We start from the raw sequence: 20,340 nt of genomic DNA, 5'->3' as shown, positions 1-20,340 counted from the left end.
AATACAGACATAAAAATGTGAAAATGGCACGCTTATGATATTTAAAAGGAAATTACTTTTTAATTTATTCTGTTTACCCTGCCAGCTCACACTGTTCTTAGATGCCCCAACCAAAACAAAATGAATGTTTTGAGCTGTATTTTATGGTGATTGTCAGCAAAGGATTTAATTATGATAATATTTGCTCAGAATTTGCTCTTATTAATAATAGAGCATTGTACTCATGACAGTCTGAGCAGCTCTCAGAAATTAATTTAATGAAATTATATGTCATAAAAAATGTAACCCAAGTACCTTCTGGAACCATCCAAACTTATTCATTCCTGGGGTGCGGGGTGTTAGTGTGTGTGCGTAGGTGTCTGTGTGTGTTTGTGTGTGTAACCTGGCTCACCATGCTCAACTTCGTCCTCATCTGTGATGTCATACAGGAAAGTTTATTTTGACCACTGAAAATTGATATCAACTACTGAATCTAGCATCACTGTGTGGATGGAAGATGCACTGAAAGAGAGGGACTAGGGGAAGCCCTCCTATGTTACTAATTTGAAATTTCACTCCCTCTCTTCTTCTCTCTTCTTGGTGCAACGTGCCATCATTTCAAACGAGCGAAGATATAACTTCAGTTCTCCTCAGCTTTGGTTCATCGATTGAAGGGTTAAAGGAATCTGACCAAGTCTGAAATGAGAAGTAATCAGGAGGGAAATGCGTGATGGACTAATTAAGGCCACTATGTGGAGAATATAGGACCGCAGCCATCACCATCAGTCATAGCTGTGTAAGATGGAGGTGTATTTCCGGGCATCGTACGCATTACATCAGACTTCCTGGCCATTTTTCACCCTGCTCTCCTAATGAGTGTGTTGGAGGGTGGGGGTGGGGTGAAAATGTGGAGGGGAAAAAGGGCATGGAGAATTAGTCCCTTGGTTTTGATGTGGCTTCTCTCTTCTGAACGTGTTTTAGACTAAGTACGCTTCTAAACTTCTCAGCATCTTATAAACATTGCAAACTTGCAGTGGAAAAAAGACTCTTGTCTCCAGTAATGAGCTATGCAGTTCACATTGGATGTTTGTTTTTTTTAATCTGTTTGCATTAAAGTTAAACCTAGATTTAGACTTACAAGGCTTTCCCCTACTTTATAATTATCATTTGGCCCAATTTGTTTTGCTGAATGTGATCTGACTTTGGCATCTGTAATATATGTACACTAGGAGATCTGCAGAAGTGACATATCTCGCTGTCAGCCCCTGTAGATTGATTGCTGTATCTTCGTCATCTCTTTGGGTTTGGCGTGCACTTCAGCAGAACTGCAGAAGAGTGTAGTCAGCAGCGTCCTGGTCATGGTTCCGGAGTCATTTTTTCCCGTCAAATTCCAAGGTCCTTCTAAGACGGTCTTGTGAAAGGCGAAGTAAATGTTCTGAAGTTTGTAGAAGTGCTGTGTGAGCTCTCTGTTCTTATCTGTCAGAGGAGGGCCCAGTGATCTATTCTCCCTTTTGCGCAACAAGGTTGGCTCTCTCAGTGAAAGTTTCTCACAGAAAGAAAAGAGATTAGGCCGTAAATAAATCGGTTTTACACGCCGTGCCTGACAATCTGCGGGATTAACCTGGAGATTTGGCGGTGGTGGAGGAGGGGAAGAGAAAGGAGGAGATAGCGCGAGAAGGGCAGGACGATAAGCTTCTTTTGGCTGGTGCTTTGCTGGCAGTTTGTAGGACCTGCAGAGCACTGCTTTGGTTATGGATGCCTGGGCCCGGAAGTTTCTGTTGTTCATTTTCCACTTTGTTTTAATTCTGGAGTAGCGCATCCTTCTGTCCTCAGGTGTGCATGACAATTCACTTTTAGTTCTACTGGTGACTGGCAAGAACACCTACTCGTGGTGGCACCTGGGAACCTGAACCTTGGGTTACCTTTTATTTCCCTACATTCCCTCTTTCTCTTTCATTTTTTGGCGGGTTTAGAACCTAGACTGTAGAAAAATATGGACAAAGTCACTGTGACATCACCCATTGACTCTCCATGGGCTTGATGAAAAGCGTTACGAAGCCCGGGATGTGTAGTTTGTGAGCACCGCCATGTTGTGCAAATTGGAGCCAGAGACTGCACAGTAGGGACATTAAGTCCACTAAGCGAGTGAGATACAGTGACTCTGTAGTGAAACAAACTGTCCCTGATTCATTCACAAAATATTACCGTCTTGTCCAAATAGCACAATAACTTATCAAATCGGCATATGGACGAAGAATTTAGAATTTAGAGTTTTACCATACTGTTACCATTGACTTCCATTAAAATGGGTGAAACACCTATACTGGAGCCAGCTGCAACGTCTCTCAACAAGACAAGGAGGTGAGCTTCAAAAACGCAGCTCGGTTTTGGCCGATCGGTTCAGGGTCTTCACACATCTTCTGCTTGTGTCTGTTTCAAATGAACTTCTCTTTGCATATGTTTACATGTTTATTAATGGGTGTCTGTTTCAAATGAGCTTCTATTTACAAATGTGAACATGTTTATTAATGGGTGCCTGTTTCTAATAAGCTTATCTTTGCAAATGGGAACATGTTTATTAATGGGTGTCTGTTTCAAATGAGCTTCTATTTACAGATGTGAACATGTTTATTAATGGGTGTCTGTTTCAAATGAGCTTCTCTTTACAAATGGGAACATGTTTATTAATGGGCTTTACCATGTACTTATTGTTATATTTGGTTTTGTGTTCATGTTGGAAGAGAATATGGCGGTACTAGTGTGGCTGGCTGTTGTTTTGGGCTGATGCAACACTTATTTAACATGCAGGGCCAGTGCCTGAATACAATAAATATTTGACCTTAACTCTGCCCCGTGGATAAGTGCACGTCAAGCTGTTTGCATCTGAAACACTGTACTGAGTTCAGTAAACACCAAAACACATGGAGTTATTTGTGAGTCAAAGCTAAGGACAAATGCTGTTTTTGATTCCTGGGCCGAATCCCAGAAGCCTCTGTAGTATTCAAACAGGGATGGCTCGTTCCATCTCTTCAACAGAGTAAATGCATTATAGATATGGACATGATATGAGGAGATGGCAAAGATGAAAACTAGAAGTTGTGTAGCTACTCTATTAAACCATGGCAGGGAGTGAGTGCTTTTCAGAGGTGCCAGAAGCCCAAATGCTCCAATCTTTTTCTCCTGTGGTAGCGCTGTTTTGTCCTCATGAAAGATCTGGAAAGTAACAAAGTTACTTTTATGTATTGCAGATATGATTGTCATTACCCTTTAATACATGAAATACTGTTAAATACTTGTTTAGGAATGACAATCTGTTGTATTTGGTATATCATTTTCTTTATGTGTGGAATAAAGGTTTGGCTGCTAGAATATTAATCTTGAATAATGCATGAATGCCACTAGCTATTGTTGTTGAAAGTAAGTACCTGTCTGCATCCATTTGGTATTTAGCCTGGCATCTGTTTAATGCCATTGTCTGCAGATGGCCTGCATGGCTTTTTGGGTTCGGCTTTCTGCAGTCTGGAAGTGTAAATGATGACCCCAAAAACAGCCAAACTAAAGCAGCCTCAGTTTTAGTGCTGTACAGCTGCCTCTTCTCCCATAACCTCTGCAGTCATATTTTCAATCTCAGGGCTGTAAATACCCATAATGTTTTATGGTTGTACATGAAGAACCAAAGAAAACAAATATTATATAAAGCTGATCATTTTTTTTTCTTTTTTTAAATTGTTTTTTCTCTAGTTTTATTGTAATTTTGTTTTGGCCCAGACCGTTTTTGCAGGCAATGAAGCAGCTTTTGCAACAGCATTATATTCCACATATTAACAGACTAATGGCTTTCTAATGCCTAATGTTACCTCACCAAGCAACTAAAAAGACATTTTCTTGCTAGCTAACGTTAACTAGCTAACCGAAACATGATCAGATTGTTAGCTTTCATTTAGCCTGTAGGACATGTTTGTGCATTCTGTCCTCATATGAGGTTCTGGGGTCCTGCAGAGATTGAGATTTGCTGCTGTGAAGCGAGCCGTCACATTTTTGGTGTCTCATTATCGGTCCAGAAATACCCTGGATCGGGTTCTTCTCCTTTCCTTCAGGAAGCGCACTCGCTGGATATGACTTCCTGTCTCTTACACCTTCTGTTCCCTTGAGGTGTTGCATTTATGGGAGAGCGAATGAAATCGCCGCCATGCCACTCTCACATACGCGCGGATACCGCAGCCTGAAGATGTACTCATCTGACATGCTTGGGAGGCAGTGAGTGTTTTGCGCAGCCATACAGTGGACCTGAAGCAGAGTAACATCAGTCAGAGGAGAGTTGATGACAACTGATAACCAGCGTTGGGGAAGCTAATCGAGTTAAGTGCTGAGGGAATGGAAACTTTCCCATTTTGCAGCTCTCCAAGGGCTAGAGTGTAATGGCGCTGATCTACAGATATTTGGACAGCTCGTACAGAGGTAACCCATGGAAGCCTGGCCACTTTAAGCCCACCCTGCCTTGGTGCTCCACAGTTACAGTGCCTCCGGTCACAGTCTGCTAATGGCATGGTCATATCCACTGGTCCAGCTCCCTGGTTCCCAGACCTTACAGCCCATATAATAATGTTGTTTTATTTTACCTCATCCCATCTGAAAACATACCTTCATATATGCAGAAATTCTTATATTATATTTATGTTTCTATCATAACAGCTTTATTTACTCTGTAATTACTGCTCTGCATGAAACTAGCAAATGACGTTATTGGACTAGTGTGAAGTAAAGTGTAGAGAACACATATAGAAATGTGCAGATGGTAAATTTTCCACACGTGTCAGAAGCCACCTCTGCCCCTCCTACGGTCCACAGTTTGGGAACCGCTGGTCTAGCCTGTAGGGCTCTGGTTGTGTTCACAGTACGCACCTGTCCCACCCGAGCCACTCTGTGATACTGCAGCCTCTAGTTTAACTGAACCTCTTCTGTCCCAGTGGGGCTCAGGTAGGGTGGCCAGCTTGGCATTACTCCATTGGTTTCCATACGTGTATCCTGGCAAAAGGGAAATTAAAAGTATGGCAGCTGCTCAAGCTGAGGAAGTCTAAAAATGATACTAATGTAAAAATTATGATTTAATTTGACCTCAAAATCAATAATGTATGCATCGTTCTTGTGTGAAATTAGATTTTACAATTATTTTTTAAAACATGACCCTGTCAGATTTTTTGGAAAACTGGGACATAGGTTTGCCCTGTGATTGTTACATTACTCAGGGGGACATAACTACATAACTAACTGAGATAATTCTTGTGATATGGATCGTTAACATGCTCTAGTAATAAAGATTTTTGTAAGAACCAGTATGCTGTATGAAAGGATGTTAGGCATGACTCCCAATTTTTAAATGTACAAACTGTGAAACTGTTAAATGTTGACATGAATTTTCCAGATTTTTATTGTGCTGTGAAGCAGTCTTCATAATGGGGTCTAACATGTGAGGTTTACTGTTTATCCTGACCCTAAACCAACGCATAGCTAACAATGAGGGACCTTCTTTTGGAATCTACAACAGGAAACACTTTCTGTATGAGTGGGTTTATTACATTCACCAGATACTCAGCCCGCCTGTTCCTTCTGTCCTCTGCTTAGTAACTACAGGAAGTTCTGGTTTTACAATAATTTCAATACATAATGTCCTTAGTCGGAGTATTGTGCTTGGTCTCACACCTTTAATTTTCAATTTAATGCATTAAATTGGACTGCCTTGCCTTCAAAGGTAGGGAGTCAAAGCTCTCAATGTTAGCAATATGGAATATGTTATGAGTCATGACTGTCAAGTGGGTCTATAGGTCCTGTGTTACAGCTCCTGGACAGGAAACCAGTGCAGGGTCATTACCCACAATCCACTTCTTTATGTCGGATGATAAGTGGAGGATAGAGCTGTGAAGATTATGTGGATAATTTGGTAACAGAACTGACAGCAAGCCTTTCTTCTCTCAGATGGTTGTGGTGTCCGATGATGTCCATGAATATGCTGTAGCTCTGAAGGACACGGAAGAGAAGATAACCCGCTGTCCAGAAAGGGTAAGCAGTGTGTGTGTGTGCGTGTGTTTGCATGTGTTTGTGCGTGCGTGCGTGCCTCATAGCAGGTGTGCTTCCGCGTTCTTAACACACACTCAAACATGCACATCATGATTCTTGTGTGTACCGCTTGCGTGTCAGCTGCCTGCACATCTTTGTTTGTTGGCATGGGGATTTCACACGTCTTTGCTCTTCTGTGTTAATTAACGAAAGTTTGAAATGGATATTTTCCCTGTAGAGGCCAGACATCCTGGAGGAGCTGCAGAAGAGCCAGAAGGTTTTCGCAGAGAAGCTGAACCACCTGAGCCGCAGGCTGGCCTGGATCAACGCCACCATCTACTCCAAGGTAGCAGCTTGGCCGCGCGGTGTCGAGCCGGGGCGGGGGGGAGTGGGGTTGGAGGGCGGGGGGGGAGGGGGGGGGTTCTGGATCACGTCAGAACCGCAGCCAGCAGTGCCCTGCTGCCAGGCTGCCCCGATGGAGATGCCAGCTGCCGCAGAGAGTGCTGGGTTCCAGCGGTGGATTTACTGCCTCTGCGGAGCTCCCTCTCCTCTTTGCCCCCTTTCCAGAGCGGCCTGTGTGCAGGTCCGCGCTCTCTGCCAAACGTAAAAGGAAGAATAAAACACTCCTGGCTGAGCGATGACAGCCTCTGACACAAAGGTATTTTGTGTGTGCCAAAGTGCATCGCTATTTCTCTTCTCGCAACAAATTTGCTGGAATTAAAAATATAAATCAAGTCAGACACTTTTTGTGTCCATTCTCTCTGTCCTGTCTAAATTTGTTTTTAACATTTGCAATCATCCAGAGTGGCAGTAAGAATGCATGTTCACTGTAAGTCTTTTCATACATTTTTCTTTCTATGTTTTCATCAGTTAGTAAAGTTGAGATGTCAGTGTCCCTGCAGAATTAAAATCTGTATATTTTGAGTTTAGGCCTTGTAGCTATATGCATGTATGAAGGGCAATCTCTTCATTACAACAGTAACCCCTGGTTGATTTATTCAGAACTGAACATTTAGCATAAATGCCGTTAATGTCATTAATATGAATGAAGGCAATACGCCTCAGTGGGTTTTTGTACTTTTTGTGCTTCTTCGGGCATATTTGACCTTCAGACTAGAAGAATGCTCATTATTGTGTCTCCTTTGAAATGATGCAAATGGTGCTGTAGTAATTACTAGCAGTTACCTTGGCACTTTCTACAGGGGGTTTGGCGTGAGGTTTGAAGTGTGTCCTTTCTCGTGGAACACCGACTGCTCTTTAAAAGGTTCAGGGATGTTGTACATTAAAGCATGATTTCTTTAATGTTACCAGACCATCACACAGTTTAAGTTTAAGAATACACCTTCTTAGCTTATTTTGCCCATTACCTCTTGACCAGAATAAGCAATATCTCATATTTGCTGGCTCCCTTGGAAGTACAAAAATGAAATTTTGTGTTTATGAAACTTTATATGCTGTATGAAACAGTGTGAAGACACTATTAAACAAAAACAAATTAAGGCACATTGCAAATGTAACATTGAATGCTAAAGCACCCTTAAAGATTTTATAGATTTTATAGTCTGTCAACTTTTTGCTTTTTGAATCAATCCGGACCGTGCCTGTGTGGACTGCTGCCCTTAATTTTAAGGGATTTAGTCAGCGAGGGGTACGCCAGCGGTGGTCGCGTGCGCAGAAGAGCACCCGCGTCCCCCGAAATGCAGGCGTCCCTCGAAATGCAGGCGTCCCGCTGCCATTTCAGCATGCGGCAGTCCACCAGCTGAGCTGCGTAGCCGCTGGGCCCGAGGACTGCGCTGCTCGCGCAGCCAGAGCTGCGTGCGCTCGCCTGCGCTCTCCCACACTGCAGCCGTGCGATGTGCCTGCGCTGAAGAGCGTGTGCTCCACACTGAGTGAAACAGTAGCAGGGGAGAAAGAGGACGAAGTGGAGGAGTCTTCCCATTATGTTTATGCATGTAAATGTGTCCTGTGTGATGGGAGCACCCTTTGGTGGATAACTCAGTGGCAGTATTGGGGCATGGTGATTATAATTTAATATTATGAAATGTTTGTGTAGGTGTGGCTGCACCTTTTTGGGCTGGTAGTTGCAAAAACAGTTTTGACACTACTGCTAGGTTGTGAAACCTCAACCAGGCCCCAGAAGTGGCTGATGCTCCTTCTGTACCAGGGTAGCCAGACACAGCTGGTAGCTCATATCATTTAGGGTTCATACATGCTCTGTCTGTAGGGTTCATACAGGCCCTGTCTGTAGGGTTTGTACACTGACCTCCTCCCCGCTGCTGTCATCCAGGAGAAGATGCTGGACGTGTACTGGCTGCTGCGGGTGTGCATCCGCACCATCGAGCACGCGGACAACACCGGCTCCCTCTTCGCCTTCACCCCCGAGTTCTACCTCAACGTGGCCATGAACAGCTACAGCGCGCTCAAGAACTACTTCAGCCCCTCCAACAGCATGGACGAGCTTCCAGGTGATGCCTCTCCAGAGAGCGTCAGCACAGAATACACCCCTGGGGATGTCACAAAATACCGTATATATCCAATGATGAAGAATGTCCTCCAAAGATTGGGGGTGTGGTGATGAGCCGGTTTAATTGATGAGCCAATTAAAAATCGAAATAAAATGTATCCTGACCGTGCCAGTGCTGACTGGGCTCCACATCACCCAGGGAGGGAGCAGCGCTTGTCTGCTTATTTGTTGATTTATTAAATGAATTAATTTATGTCATATATTTGTTAGGGACCGTGTCCATTAGTAGCATACTTTTTTATTTCAATTTTAATGCGTGTTGAAAAATGCTAATGTATTCTCTCTGCCATGGAGGGTTGCCTTTTCTGCAGATTTAGTTTTTGCTGTATTTCATAACCTGAGTGCTTTGAAGTCATTGACCGGCTCTGAAAAGGTCACCCGCCGTGTTCCTCAGGCCTAAATTGGCCGCTGACTGGAGTGTGACCCTCTGCGCTCCGAGGGAACTCTGTCATTAAACGTGTCCTCCGCAGGTTACGAGGACACGCTCACCCAGCTGGCCGCCATCCTGGCCAAGCACTTTGCAGACCCCCGTATCGTGGGGACAGGTGAGTGCGCCTGTACTGCAGTTTGGCTGGGGCAGGGGGGGGGGGGGGGGTGCGGGTTTGAGGATTTTCCGGTGGGGGAGGAGGAGGAGAGTACGGAAGGAGTCGGGGTTATCTGGCCTTCCACTCCATCTCATTAAGGACCCTCGTGTGATTTAAGCGGAACCCGAGATTTATGGCGCCTGGCGGTAAATGACTCATGCGGTATGCATCCTGCTGCTTTGAGTTCCCGCTAACGCCGCTGAAATTTGTGCACGGACCTGTTCCTGTGGTTCTGGTTCCACTTTTGTATCTGCCTGTATTAATGTGTTATCTGTTCCTGTTACCTGCGGGGAAAATGGTGAAGAAGAAGAAGAAGAAATGGTCAGACATATTCAGTGGTTATCTATCTGAACAAGCTATTTTAATGAAAACCGTTCAACTTAATATGGCCCCTCATTTTGCTGTTTGCCACCCGGGTCAATTTCTAGCTTGTTAATGTGCAATTTCATTTTAAAAATAAACCTGCTGTCAAAATAAAAGCTCTGGCTCCAGGTCATTGCAACAATTTGATTTCAATTGGGAGAGGCTTAAACTTGGCTCCCATTAGTGATACATTTTATTAGATTGCGTAAATGTAATTTGTTTTGAGGAAGTAAAGCCTTGTTAAGACAGACAGACATCAGACACCTATGAATAATTGAATTATTTTCATCTTTATGAAAATGGACTGGGAAATGTCAGTCAATGTTATTTTTCAATTTTTGCTGGGATGACATTGATGAGAGCAATTTTGGTCTTCAGATGTCTGTCGCCAGCCTGTCTGCCCCCACAGCTGATTGACAGCGTTGCGATAGCTTCTGCGCTAATCCATCTTCTCAGACGTGGAGAGAGTTTGATTGGAGGTCAATTAAGTCGTCACATCTCATTTTCATTGTTGGATGGACGTGCTGGCGTTAATTCATTTAATCAAAAAGATCTCTCCAAAGTATTGATTGCTGGTTCCAATCCTGTCGTTGTAAAAATCCATGGGAAATCCCCCCCTGCTGACAGTGCAAGTGCAGGAAAACAGCCCAGCTCTCTTACTGTTTGACCATCTAATTATGTGAAAAGCTAGACCACAGATATTAGCTTAGACGACAGAGATGGTCAACTCCTGCGTTCGTTCCGCTTTCCATTTTTCTTAACTGCGAGAGGCTGGCTATTCGAATGCCAACTGAAACTGTATTGTAATTTTCAGAAGGTGCATCAGATTGGAATGTTTCAATGTCAATGAAAGGGGGACAGATCATTCCGCGTTATGAACACTGGTCAGCCTCCAGGAATATTGTGGTTCTGCCTCAAGTGCCTCTGTTATTTGCTATTTGCAAAAATGATGTAGAGAATTGGCGAGATACAAGGGAAAGCCAACCATGGAGACTGTGCTTGCTGATGTTCCCACCTGCCAGCCAACCCGTACCTCTGAAATTTCACAACTTCTGATTTTTAATTTTTAATTTTATTTTATCACCCTCAGACATCAAAGACTCCCTGATGCAGGCTTTGGCCAGTTATGTATGTTACCCACAATCCCTCAGGGCGGTGGAGAGGATCCCAGAGGAACAGTGAGTATGCTGTTTCGGTTGTTTGGAGTATCTCTGCACCTCGGAAGTGAATACGGGTGTCAGAGCTGCAGGTGTCTGCCCCCCCATCTGCTTGAGCAGCGTGTTTCTCCTGCAGACGAGTGGCCATGATGCGGAACCTCCTGGCCCCCTACGAGCAGCGGCCCTGGGCTCAGACTAACTGGATCCTGGTTCGGCTCTGGAGGGTGAGCGTCCTCTCGGTGGGCCTCCCACAGTGTGTGTGCGTGATGTGTTTACCGTCGTGTGAACGTCTTTGACTGTTCTGCGTTTGTTTGGCTCTCCTCCGCAGGGCTGTGGGTTTGGGTACAGGTACACGCGGCTGCCCCACCTGCTCAAAACCAAACCCGAAGACGCCAACTTGCCCAGCCTACAGAGTGAGTAACACACCTACCTTCCTGTCATGTGACTTCTACATCAACCATCACCCGATAACATTTATCCAATATGACGTACCCATTCCAATACAGACCTCCTTTATGATACACATTGACATTTTGCAGTCCCTGCAGATTTATAGGTAATTATATTATGAAAGTGTCAGCCTTCATAACTCCTTGACTATTTTTTTGTAATGAATTCCTGTTAAGCCCATATTCCTTTATAGTGTCCATTCCTGTCCTAACACATCTTTCCATTGGCACCCATGTGATGGAAAACCTGTCACAGTAAATTGATATTTCAGTCTTTCTGTCCTTGAAACATAAGTACAGAAATGTCTTTTTCATCTGTGTTACTGGCTGAGGCGGTGATGCGTGGCTGCTGGTAAAGGAGCGTGTCATTGAGAGTGTCTAAGACACAGAAGTGATGGGCTATATCGCAAACAACACCAGGCTGCAAGCACCGTATCAATCATCTTATTCCACCTTGTGCTTTGCAATTTTTGTCTACACGTTCTTTTGTTTTTAAGCCATGTACCCCTTCACAAATGTCTCAGACAGTTGTAATTGAAATATTTTCGACTCACACAGTTGTAATACCGTAATCAGATGTATTGAGAACTTGCTGTTCTTTTTGAGTTCCATTATTTTCTGAGGGTGAATGTTCTGCTTGATAGACTAACAGATGAGTTATGAGTCACCATTTACTGAGAAAGGCATGCCTTTGCTTCACTTTATGTCATTTTCATCACTTAAAATGGAATATAAACGAGAAAGCCTAAGCCTCTGTTGTGATGCCAAAGCATACAAAACAGGAGGACCTGTACACGCAGCAGCAGTGGGCATTGCATTGTATATGAGGAATGCGCAATTTGCTTACCAAATGTAGTGGTTCAGCAAAGCAAAATTAGCCATGGTTTAAAATGTCGGAAAAAAGGCAGAGAGGGAAGTCTGTTGGAAAAAATAGTTTTAAACAGGCGATGAACTGTAAGCTAATTATTATTGTGATATTGATTGGAAGACTGTTTTGTGGATCGTTCTTGAACGCATGGGCTTACGGAACATTAAACATAATAAACAGGCTTTTAATGTGCTGTTTGACATGTTGATAGGTGCATTTATTCATTAGCGGTGTTAGAAGCAGTTTGTTGAGCTGGGTAGCTGGAAGCCTCCTGCTCGTCGGCCGACCGCTGCTCCCCTTTCAGTGTCTCCTCGCTGACTTCCTGTCTCTAATCACGATGAGAACCATCTCTAGCTCACTTCAGCCACCCCCATCAGAACTTCTGTCTGGTGATTTTCTTGCTCAATTGCTTTCAGCTTCTCTGTAATAGACACCATGCATTTCATTTTCACTGTATTAGACACATGTACACCTGTGTGATTTGTGGTTATTAAATTATACTAAGATTTATGGCTTTAAACTGAGAGTGGCCTGTTTAGTGCTTGAATAAGACAAGGTGCTATTCCAGTAAGGATTTAGATAAAATGGATGCATTTTGACTTTACCATGAAAGTTCTAAACATTTCAGTTATGATCCCCATTTCTGAAGGGATTGTATCTCTGAGTTTCTGCTGTATGTATACGTTTTTGTAATTTGTATAATGTATTCAGTTAGTGGTTGTTGGCACAAGAGTTCAGCTTACACGTATAAAGAATATGCAGGCCTGTCTCAGGAAAATAGTTGAATAACATTTTTGTGAAAAGGTTGCCAGTTTTCTTGATACCGCACAATGATTCCCCACATCATGTGTATGTGGCCATTGTCAAGTATTATTGCTTTTTTTTGTTTCTTTGAAAGTGGAATAATAGGAAACGTCTTTTTTTGTTTCTTTTGGGAGTCATAAATGATAAATCAAGCGACAGCTACATCAATAGGAAGTTCCATGAATACATTTCCGGTAACTTCAGGAGTTGCATTCAGATTGCAGCCAGCCTTGTTATTACGAACCCATTGTTTAATTGTAGCAGATTATTGCTTGCTGATGAAATCTGCCTCCAAAAAACATCTTAATAATAGCAGATCATGAAGTTGCTTTCCTCTTGTTTATGCTGAGGTTGGCCCCATAGATGCCTTACTAAAAATGTGAAATCAAATAATAATAAATAAAAAAATGGATGGATGAATTATTCATTGGCCTGGCAGGAGCCTGGTGAAGTCACAGTCAGAGGTACTAGTAATGAATCGGGGTGTGTGTGTGTGTGTGTGTGTGTGTGTGTGTGTGTATGTGTAGGTGTGCTTGTGCGTGTGTGTGTGTGTGTGTGTGTGTGTGTGTGAGGTTCTGTGAGTGTGCAGTCCCTTAGTTTGTTGGACTTGGGAGTGAGATAGAGACTCATGGGAGTGACTCAGCACTCTGCTTGCTGTTAATGGAGTATCTAAGAGCCCAGCTCCTGTGCAATAGTAACACAAAAACGCATGTCCTCCAGAGAGGGAGGGGGCACCATGTTCCTGCTGTGGGTCAGAGATGAGCTGTGTTTTAACAAGCTGGTCTAAGATGCATAAACATCATGGAAAGTGGATGCATTTTAGGTGGCAAGGGGGGTAAGCAAGTGTTTGCAAAACCCCAAAATGGGTGTGGTTATCACTTGGTCAGTGTGAAGCAATGACTGTTTTTCAGTGGATAAAACTCTTCTCAATTTCAACCAAGTCAGTGAATAACACATCTTTGTAGTCCCCCATTTTGGAGTTCACTGAAGAATGTTCCTACTACTAATTTAAATATATCAATCGATCAGTCAGTCAGTCTTTCTTTTTATATATTTTTTATAAATAGGTGTTCTTGCTACTAATTTCAATAAATGAATAGATCAGTCAGTCGGTCTTTATTCTTGTATAACTTTTCTAAATAGGCATTCCTGCTACTAATTTAAATAAATAAATCAATCGATCATTCAGTCAATCAGCCTTTATTTTTGTATAGCTTTTATAAATAGGTTATCACACAGTACTTCACATAGGACATTTTCCGGAAAATGTTTCCCCCATCTCTTAGAAGGCGAACCCTTAGAAGTGGAACTCCTGGAAATGTTGGGATGCAGAAGAGCAGGGCTCGACAAACAGAAATGTATACTCTATTCTGGAGACCCCCTCATGGAACTCTTTAATTAAACTGTCACTTTCTGTGGCAGAGATTTATTCAGAAAAGATGAAGGTGCTCTTTCATTTTTTCATTGTTTCTATTTTTGTGTGCTGCTGAGATATTTTGGGAACCCTTTTTTTTCCTCTGAAGGTACTGTACCTCCTGTTAATGTCACAGAATTACTTTAAGAATGGCTGTCCCAGGGGACGTGTGACATTTATTCTGAAACACTGAAGAAGGCTGCTGAGTCTCAAAATGTCGCTGTCATCTCCCTTCACATCTGTGATGGCCAGGAAGGACAGTAGGTTTGTGTTGACTGCAGTCATGTCTCATAGGGATCCAGGTTTTGGGGGCTGATGCTATTCTTTCGCTGCAGTCAGACGGATGTCCCTCTTCATTAAACACACAAAGTGTCAATTAGCTGACAGTTATCATTAGCTGGCTTCTTGTTTGTTTTAATCACACAAAACTGTAACTAGCCTACTTAGCAACTAGCTAATGTCGCATGCACACTCCTAACTGCAGCTGGCATGAATGAATTTGAAGTCCTTCTTTCACATCTCACTGTATTAATTTGGATGAAATTTCTGTAGGTATGTAAAATTGTCTCTTTATTCGTCTTCTTGACAATTATTAGCTGATTTTTCTCTCCCCAAGAAAAACTCTGTGTGGCGTATCTATGCAGACTACAAAAACCAGAGGCACAGCTACGCTACTGGGGGAAAGCAGTCTCCTTTTTCTCTGCATAACTGTTCGCACAGCAGAAAGGTTAATACCCTGGTTACTGTCCCATATGTGAGAGTTGATAGCTTCCTTCTGGCACCTACCTGCGTACCTTTTCGTTCTCCAGACAGCAAATTTGCCAGTACATCTTTTATAATGCAGCTGATGCTATAAATGTCTTCTAGTAACCCCGTATATTTGTCTTTCATTGTGTGTGTCATTTGTGTAGACCTGTCAGGCTGACAAATCAATCTAGTAAATTAAAGTCGTTAAAGTAAATTAGTTAGTTAGTGCATCCCATTCTTTAGTCATGCTAAAACATTGTGTATGATTGCACCTTTGAGTCTTAAGGGCTCAATAGCATCATCTCCTGCCTATTCTTGTTCATTGGGAGTGAAGAAGACACTGATATAGGAGAACGAACAAGTTACTCAAGTTACTCAAACAGGTTTCAGATGCCATATCTGCAAACCCAGCCTCCCGTCAGTATGGGATGCACACTGTATCTTTTATGATGATTTTTTAATGGGGCAGCTTAAGAGTCATAGCAGTATGCATTAAACATTGTCAAGGACACAACAGACAAGTCAAGGCCTTAATTTACTTTTTAATTTCATTTTCGGAAGAGTGACAGGGGGACACAGTTATATTTATTTTTTCCAGTCTACCTTATAGTGCATGGATCAATGCAGTGCAGTTTCAGTATCTAAAATAAGTTAAGATACTACAGACTAACCCATAAAACCAGAACAATCTAGATAAATCCAGGAAAAATCCAGGGTACTGTGTTTATCTAGGCTGCTTTAACTGTAAGTTTTGGTAATTAACCAGGACATGATTTTTTTATCGTAATTGTATGCTTGGACTGAATTGATTTAATTGGCCATCCGTCTTGATCGTTTGAAGTAATGCTCCGTATTAATAGAGAGTGTGTTTGGCGCCACATGAGTTCTTTTCTTTTTCTTTTTTTTTAGTGTGTTCATTGGCATGGTAACCAATTTACGTGCTTCTGTTTCCTCACCTGGCTTCAATATTTATTTTGTTTAATTTCTTCCTTTTGTTTGCATGACTTCCAGGAGATTTGTCTGTTGCTAGTTTCCAAAGTAAGTTTTTTTTTGTGTTTTTTTGTTCTCTCTTGTTCTGTTCCCACTTTTGTTTACTGGAATAGTTTAGATCCCAACCTTGTGTTTGCTCACAGCTCTGTAGCATCTCTCTGTAAATCCCAACCCACCCCCCCAGTCCCAGAATTCCCTCTACCTTGTTGGTAAAATGAAGAACATTGGGGAACACCCCCTCATTAACTGCAAATTCTTGAACCTAAGAAGGCTGTTTTGAGGAGATGTGACTCTCCGGGGTCCTTTTATGTAATAACCTGCTTTGTACTTCGCGTTTTGTTCATAATTTAGTGCATTAGAATTGGACGTTTCTGATGGTTTGCGAGCCATCGGTATGAAACATGCATACTGTAACTGATCATGGAGTGCTGTGCATGCATAGTACTGTGTGTGTGTGCATGTGTGCGTGTGTGCGTGTGTGTGTGTGAGTGTGTGTGTGTGTGTGTGTGTGTGTGTGTGTGGGTGTGGGTGAATGTGTGTGTGTGTGTGGGTGAATGTGTGTGTGTGTGTCTGTGCGTGCGTGTGTGTGTGTGAATGTGTGTGTGTGTGTGGGTGAATGTGTGTGTGTGTGCGTGTGTGTGTGTGGGTGAATGTGTGTGTGTGCGCGTGCGAGTGCGTGTGCGGATTGAGACTACCCACACTATGCCCTGACAGCTGTGTTTACCATACAAACAGGGAGTTCAGAAACAGAGGTGCGTTCTCATTCTTCCTTGTGTTCATTCCGTGTACTTTATTATTATGCACTTTATTACCTTAACTACCGTAGTATGCAAACAATGCTCTGGCCCTTTCACATTGATTCCAGTGGATTTATCTGCCCACTTAAGACTCTCATTGAGTAGCACAACCCCTTCTCTTACAACATATTAATAACAGTCTTGTTTATCACTGCGGTGTTTAGTGATTTCAGATGCATCCTTATGCCAAACGAATGTGATGTCAGAAATGAAGCTGAACGGTAAGGCAGTCAGGGGCCCCGGTGCACAGCACTCAGTCACCTGATGGACATGGCTCTGAATGACATGCTGATGAAGTACTGATGACACGGTGTCGCTGCCGAGCAGGACATGCAGTGCCCTCAGACATCGGCCGTGGCGCATATATTACCTGGGGAAGCGCAAGTACTCATGGGAAATGAGTTCAGGTGGAGAACGCGGTGGCTCTGTGCGTCAGCAGCCCGCGTCCTTTACGGAAGGGCGGGACCTAGGAGAGGGGGCCTCTGAGAGTGACGGCGGAGGGGGGGCGTGGGTTGGGGGGGGGCTACTGGGAGGCTGGGATTCGGGTAGTGACAGACCTGTCCCCGCTTTGTTTAATTATCCTCCGCTGTGTTATTATCCCCCCCGCCTCCGGCGCGCACGCTACGGAGACGTGTCAGGAAGCGGCGTCTCTAATCCTCCCTGAGAACGGCGACCTTTCCACGCGCCGCTCCTGGTCTCCGCCTCCCCAACACCTGGCCCCCTTCCCGCTTCCCCCGGTTCCTCCCTTAATGAGAAAACACAAGCAGGAGCGCTGGGAAAGGGCAGCTGGAGGCTGTGTTGTGCTGCTCACGTGCGCCCCTCACCCCCTCTTCCTGAGGAGCGTTCTCATTAGGGTGCCGTTACACCTGATGGGATTACACCCGCGGTGGCGCTGAAAATGAGGGGGGGTCGCAAACGAAATGACAAATGAGATCGTTCTCTCTACTCCCCCCCCCCCCCCCCCCCCAAAAGAGATTCTCTTCATCCATGTGTGCTGGTGGTGGTGGGGGGGGGGGGGTTTGGGTCCCCTTTCTCTGAGCTGGCGGCACGTCTCTATTACTTCCCCCCTGTAAGCCCATCGATCCTTCGCCCGCGTCCCAGCAGGCCTTCCGTAGCTTAGGGGATCATGGCCACCTAATTAAACTTAAAGGTTATCTTCTGTCCTGCTAACTGAATGGCTTTCATACGGGGTTTTATAGCCGAGCGTGCGCCGCCTGCCCTCCCTTCCTCTCCATTCTGCACCGCGAGGCTTTGGCAGTGCGGGCCGGAGCCTCTGCACACAGCCAGATAAGGCAGTAAATCGCCCGGCTTCCTGGCGCGCGGGGAGGGGAAAGCCTGCTTGTCTTTGGGGAGCGGCGCCTCTGCGATAGCCGTAATAAGAGCGTTCGGGCGATGGCCCGCCGCTGTTCTGCGGCACGTAGCCGCGATCGAGCCCGTGTCACGGTGTCACCCCGCTAGGCTAATGGACGGCGCTGTCTGGATTTGAAATGCACAGCGGCGTGCACGCTGGGGGCTGCTGTGCGCTGAACGGCCGCTCCTCCTCATTGTCTGTGGGTAATGAAAGCCAATGGGATGCTGGAGGTTTTCATTCCCTGCATGCATTGCATCAGCAGCCTGGCCCTCCCGATAAATAATTTCTTTAAATGACCCCCGTCTTGGGCCCTCTTTTCCATTTTCTGATGGAAAACGGATACAATGCGAGATTGTGGGCTGGGAAAAAATAAATTGAAAATGTACACACATGCTGTGTGCGTGTGTGTTTGTGTATGTGTGTTTGTGTATATGTAAATCATAATTGTATATACATATAGTGTGTATATGTATGTGTGTGTGTAATGTATAAAATGCATATGCTGTAGCCTGCCCTTTAATCTGATTGGCGGTTAATCTGAAGTGTGGTTCTTCTCCTCGATTGGCTGTAGAGCCCTGCCCCTCCCACCTGCTCCAGAGGCACATGGCGCATTTGCTGAGCCAGGATAAGGACATGGCCGCCAGCTTCCTCAACAGCGTCCTTAACCAGCTCAACTGGGCCTTCTCCGAGTTCATCGGCATGATCCAGGAGGTGAGAGGAAGGCATGCTGACAGACAGATATACAGACATACATACATACATACAGACAGACAGACGTACATACATGCAGACAGTTTAAATTTAAACATTTTTTCTTTTACTGAAGTTAGAGTGTCACTTCATAAACACGTTCTAAAGACAACTGTATGGTGTCCCCCCCAACTGTTTGACACAATGAAGATACTGTACTGATGTGATGCGTGGAGGAATATAAACTTTTCCCCTACTTCGGGCAGAAACATTAGCCAGGGACGTTGAGCAGTTGCATTATGTGAAGTGCTTGTGGAAATGAGAGCAGCGTATGTGATGAATATTCCTGCAGAGCGTTACTCGGGCTTCCCAGAATGGAGTGGCGAACATGCCAGCGTTGGTACGGTGCCTTCCCTCGCTGGGCTGCACCCAAACTGCCTGAATGGCGTTGTGTCCTTTTATGATCTTCATCGTGTTCCAAGGCCCCTGCTTCTTTAATGAAATGATGTCCTCCCAGGAGGACGGTGGGAGCGGGGAGACGGATAGAGAGAGAGAGAGCAGGAGCGGGCTCAGAGGTCCCCGTGTCATTATTAACACTCATGCGCTCCTGTGCCAGCCTGCCGCTCTCCTAAGTAATGAGAGGGGATTAGGAGCCAGCGAGGGCCTGGGGACCGAGCTCCTACCCTGGGCTGCTCTGCTGGGAGGGCGGGGAGAGAGGATCACGTCCGTAAATTTGGACTGACTGCGCACCGCGCGTTTGTTTGTTACTGTCTGTGCCTGGGGATTAGGCACTCCTTTGGTGCTCTGTGACCTCCAGCAAACCTGTTCAATGCCAGGATGCGTGGTTTTATGAATGCAGGCCTCAGGAGTATGCATGATGCATTGTGTCATTAAGAATACAGGTGCTGATGTCTTAATGTGTGCTGTAGATATGGGCGTGTATGTGTGTAGCAGTACAGTGACAGTGTTCCTTCATGTCGCTTTCTAAGTCTCAGATGCTGTGTGTTTGTTTTGTGATATCGTGTATGTGACCTGAGACGAGTTGCTCGGAGACTCTTCATGTGCCCCGCCCTCACCTGTCCTGCCCTGCCCCGCCCCCACACCGTGCCCCGCCCCCCTCAGATCCAGCAGGCGGCGGAGCGGCCGGAGAGGAACTTCGTGGACACGCGGCAGCTGAAGGTGTGCGCCACCTGCTTCGACCTGTCGGTCAGCCTGCTGCGCGTGCTGGAGATGACCGTTACCCTGGTGCCCGAGATCTTCCTGGACTGGACACGCCCCTCCGCCGAGCTGCTGCTCCGCCGATTGGCTCAGGTGAGGGGGTGGACTTTGGACCGTGCCAATCGCTGGGCACCGGCAGGGCAGGGCAACTCGAAGTGATAAACAACAGCTGATATCCAATAAGACCATTCACACATCTGAGAGAGGTATTAAAAACATGCCATACTCTAAATATTAATTTAATATAATATATGAATTAAATATTCTTGCCTGAACAGTGAATAATCATCATCGTCATAACAAAACAGAGCTGTCATTGGACGGTTTTCTAAATGTATTAACACCAGGAGA

The 20,340-nt window shown here is 44.7% G+C and overlaps 1 protein-coding gene across 4 annotated transcripts in view; it reads left to right on the top strand.

Moving 5' to 3' along the window:
- Positions 1–20,340, top strand: part of LOC118211011 (E3 ubiquitin-protein ligase RNF123) — a 124,129-nt gene that overhangs the window by 27,151 nt on the left and 76,638 nt on the right. For all 4 annotated transcript variants that reach the window (XM_035387650.1, XM_035387647.1, XM_035387651.1 and 1 more), the window contains exons 25-33: positions 5,953–6,036; positions 6,272–6,379; positions 8,321–8,498; positions 9,028–9,102; positions 10,595–10,682; positions 10,798–10,885; positions 10,990–11,074; positions 18,653–18,792; positions 19,894–20,082. In XM_035387650.1, the coding sequence (XP_035243541.1) occupies positions 5,953–6,036; positions 6,272–6,379; positions 8,321–8,498; positions 9,028–9,102; positions 10,595–10,682; positions 10,798–10,885; positions 10,990–11,074; positions 18,653–18,792; positions 19,894–20,082 (1,035 nt within the window). The remainder of the gene's footprint in view (positions 1–5,952; positions 6,037–6,271; positions 6,380–8,320; positions 8,499–9,027; positions 9,103–10,594; positions 10,683–10,797; positions 10,886–10,989; positions 11,075–18,652; positions 18,793–19,893; positions 20,083–20,340) is intronic.

The sequence above is a fragment of the Anguilla anguilla genome, chromosome 13 (genome assembly GCF_013347855.1).
Source record: "Anguilla anguilla isolate fAngAng1 chromosome 13, fAngAng1.pri, whole genome shotgun sequence".
Taxonomy (NCBI): Eukaryota; Metazoa; Chordata; class Actinopteri; order Anguilliformes; family Anguillidae; genus Anguilla; species Anguilla anguilla.
Note: the sequence above shows the minus strand (reverse complement) of the source record. Positions and strands in the feature narration are given on the sequence as shown.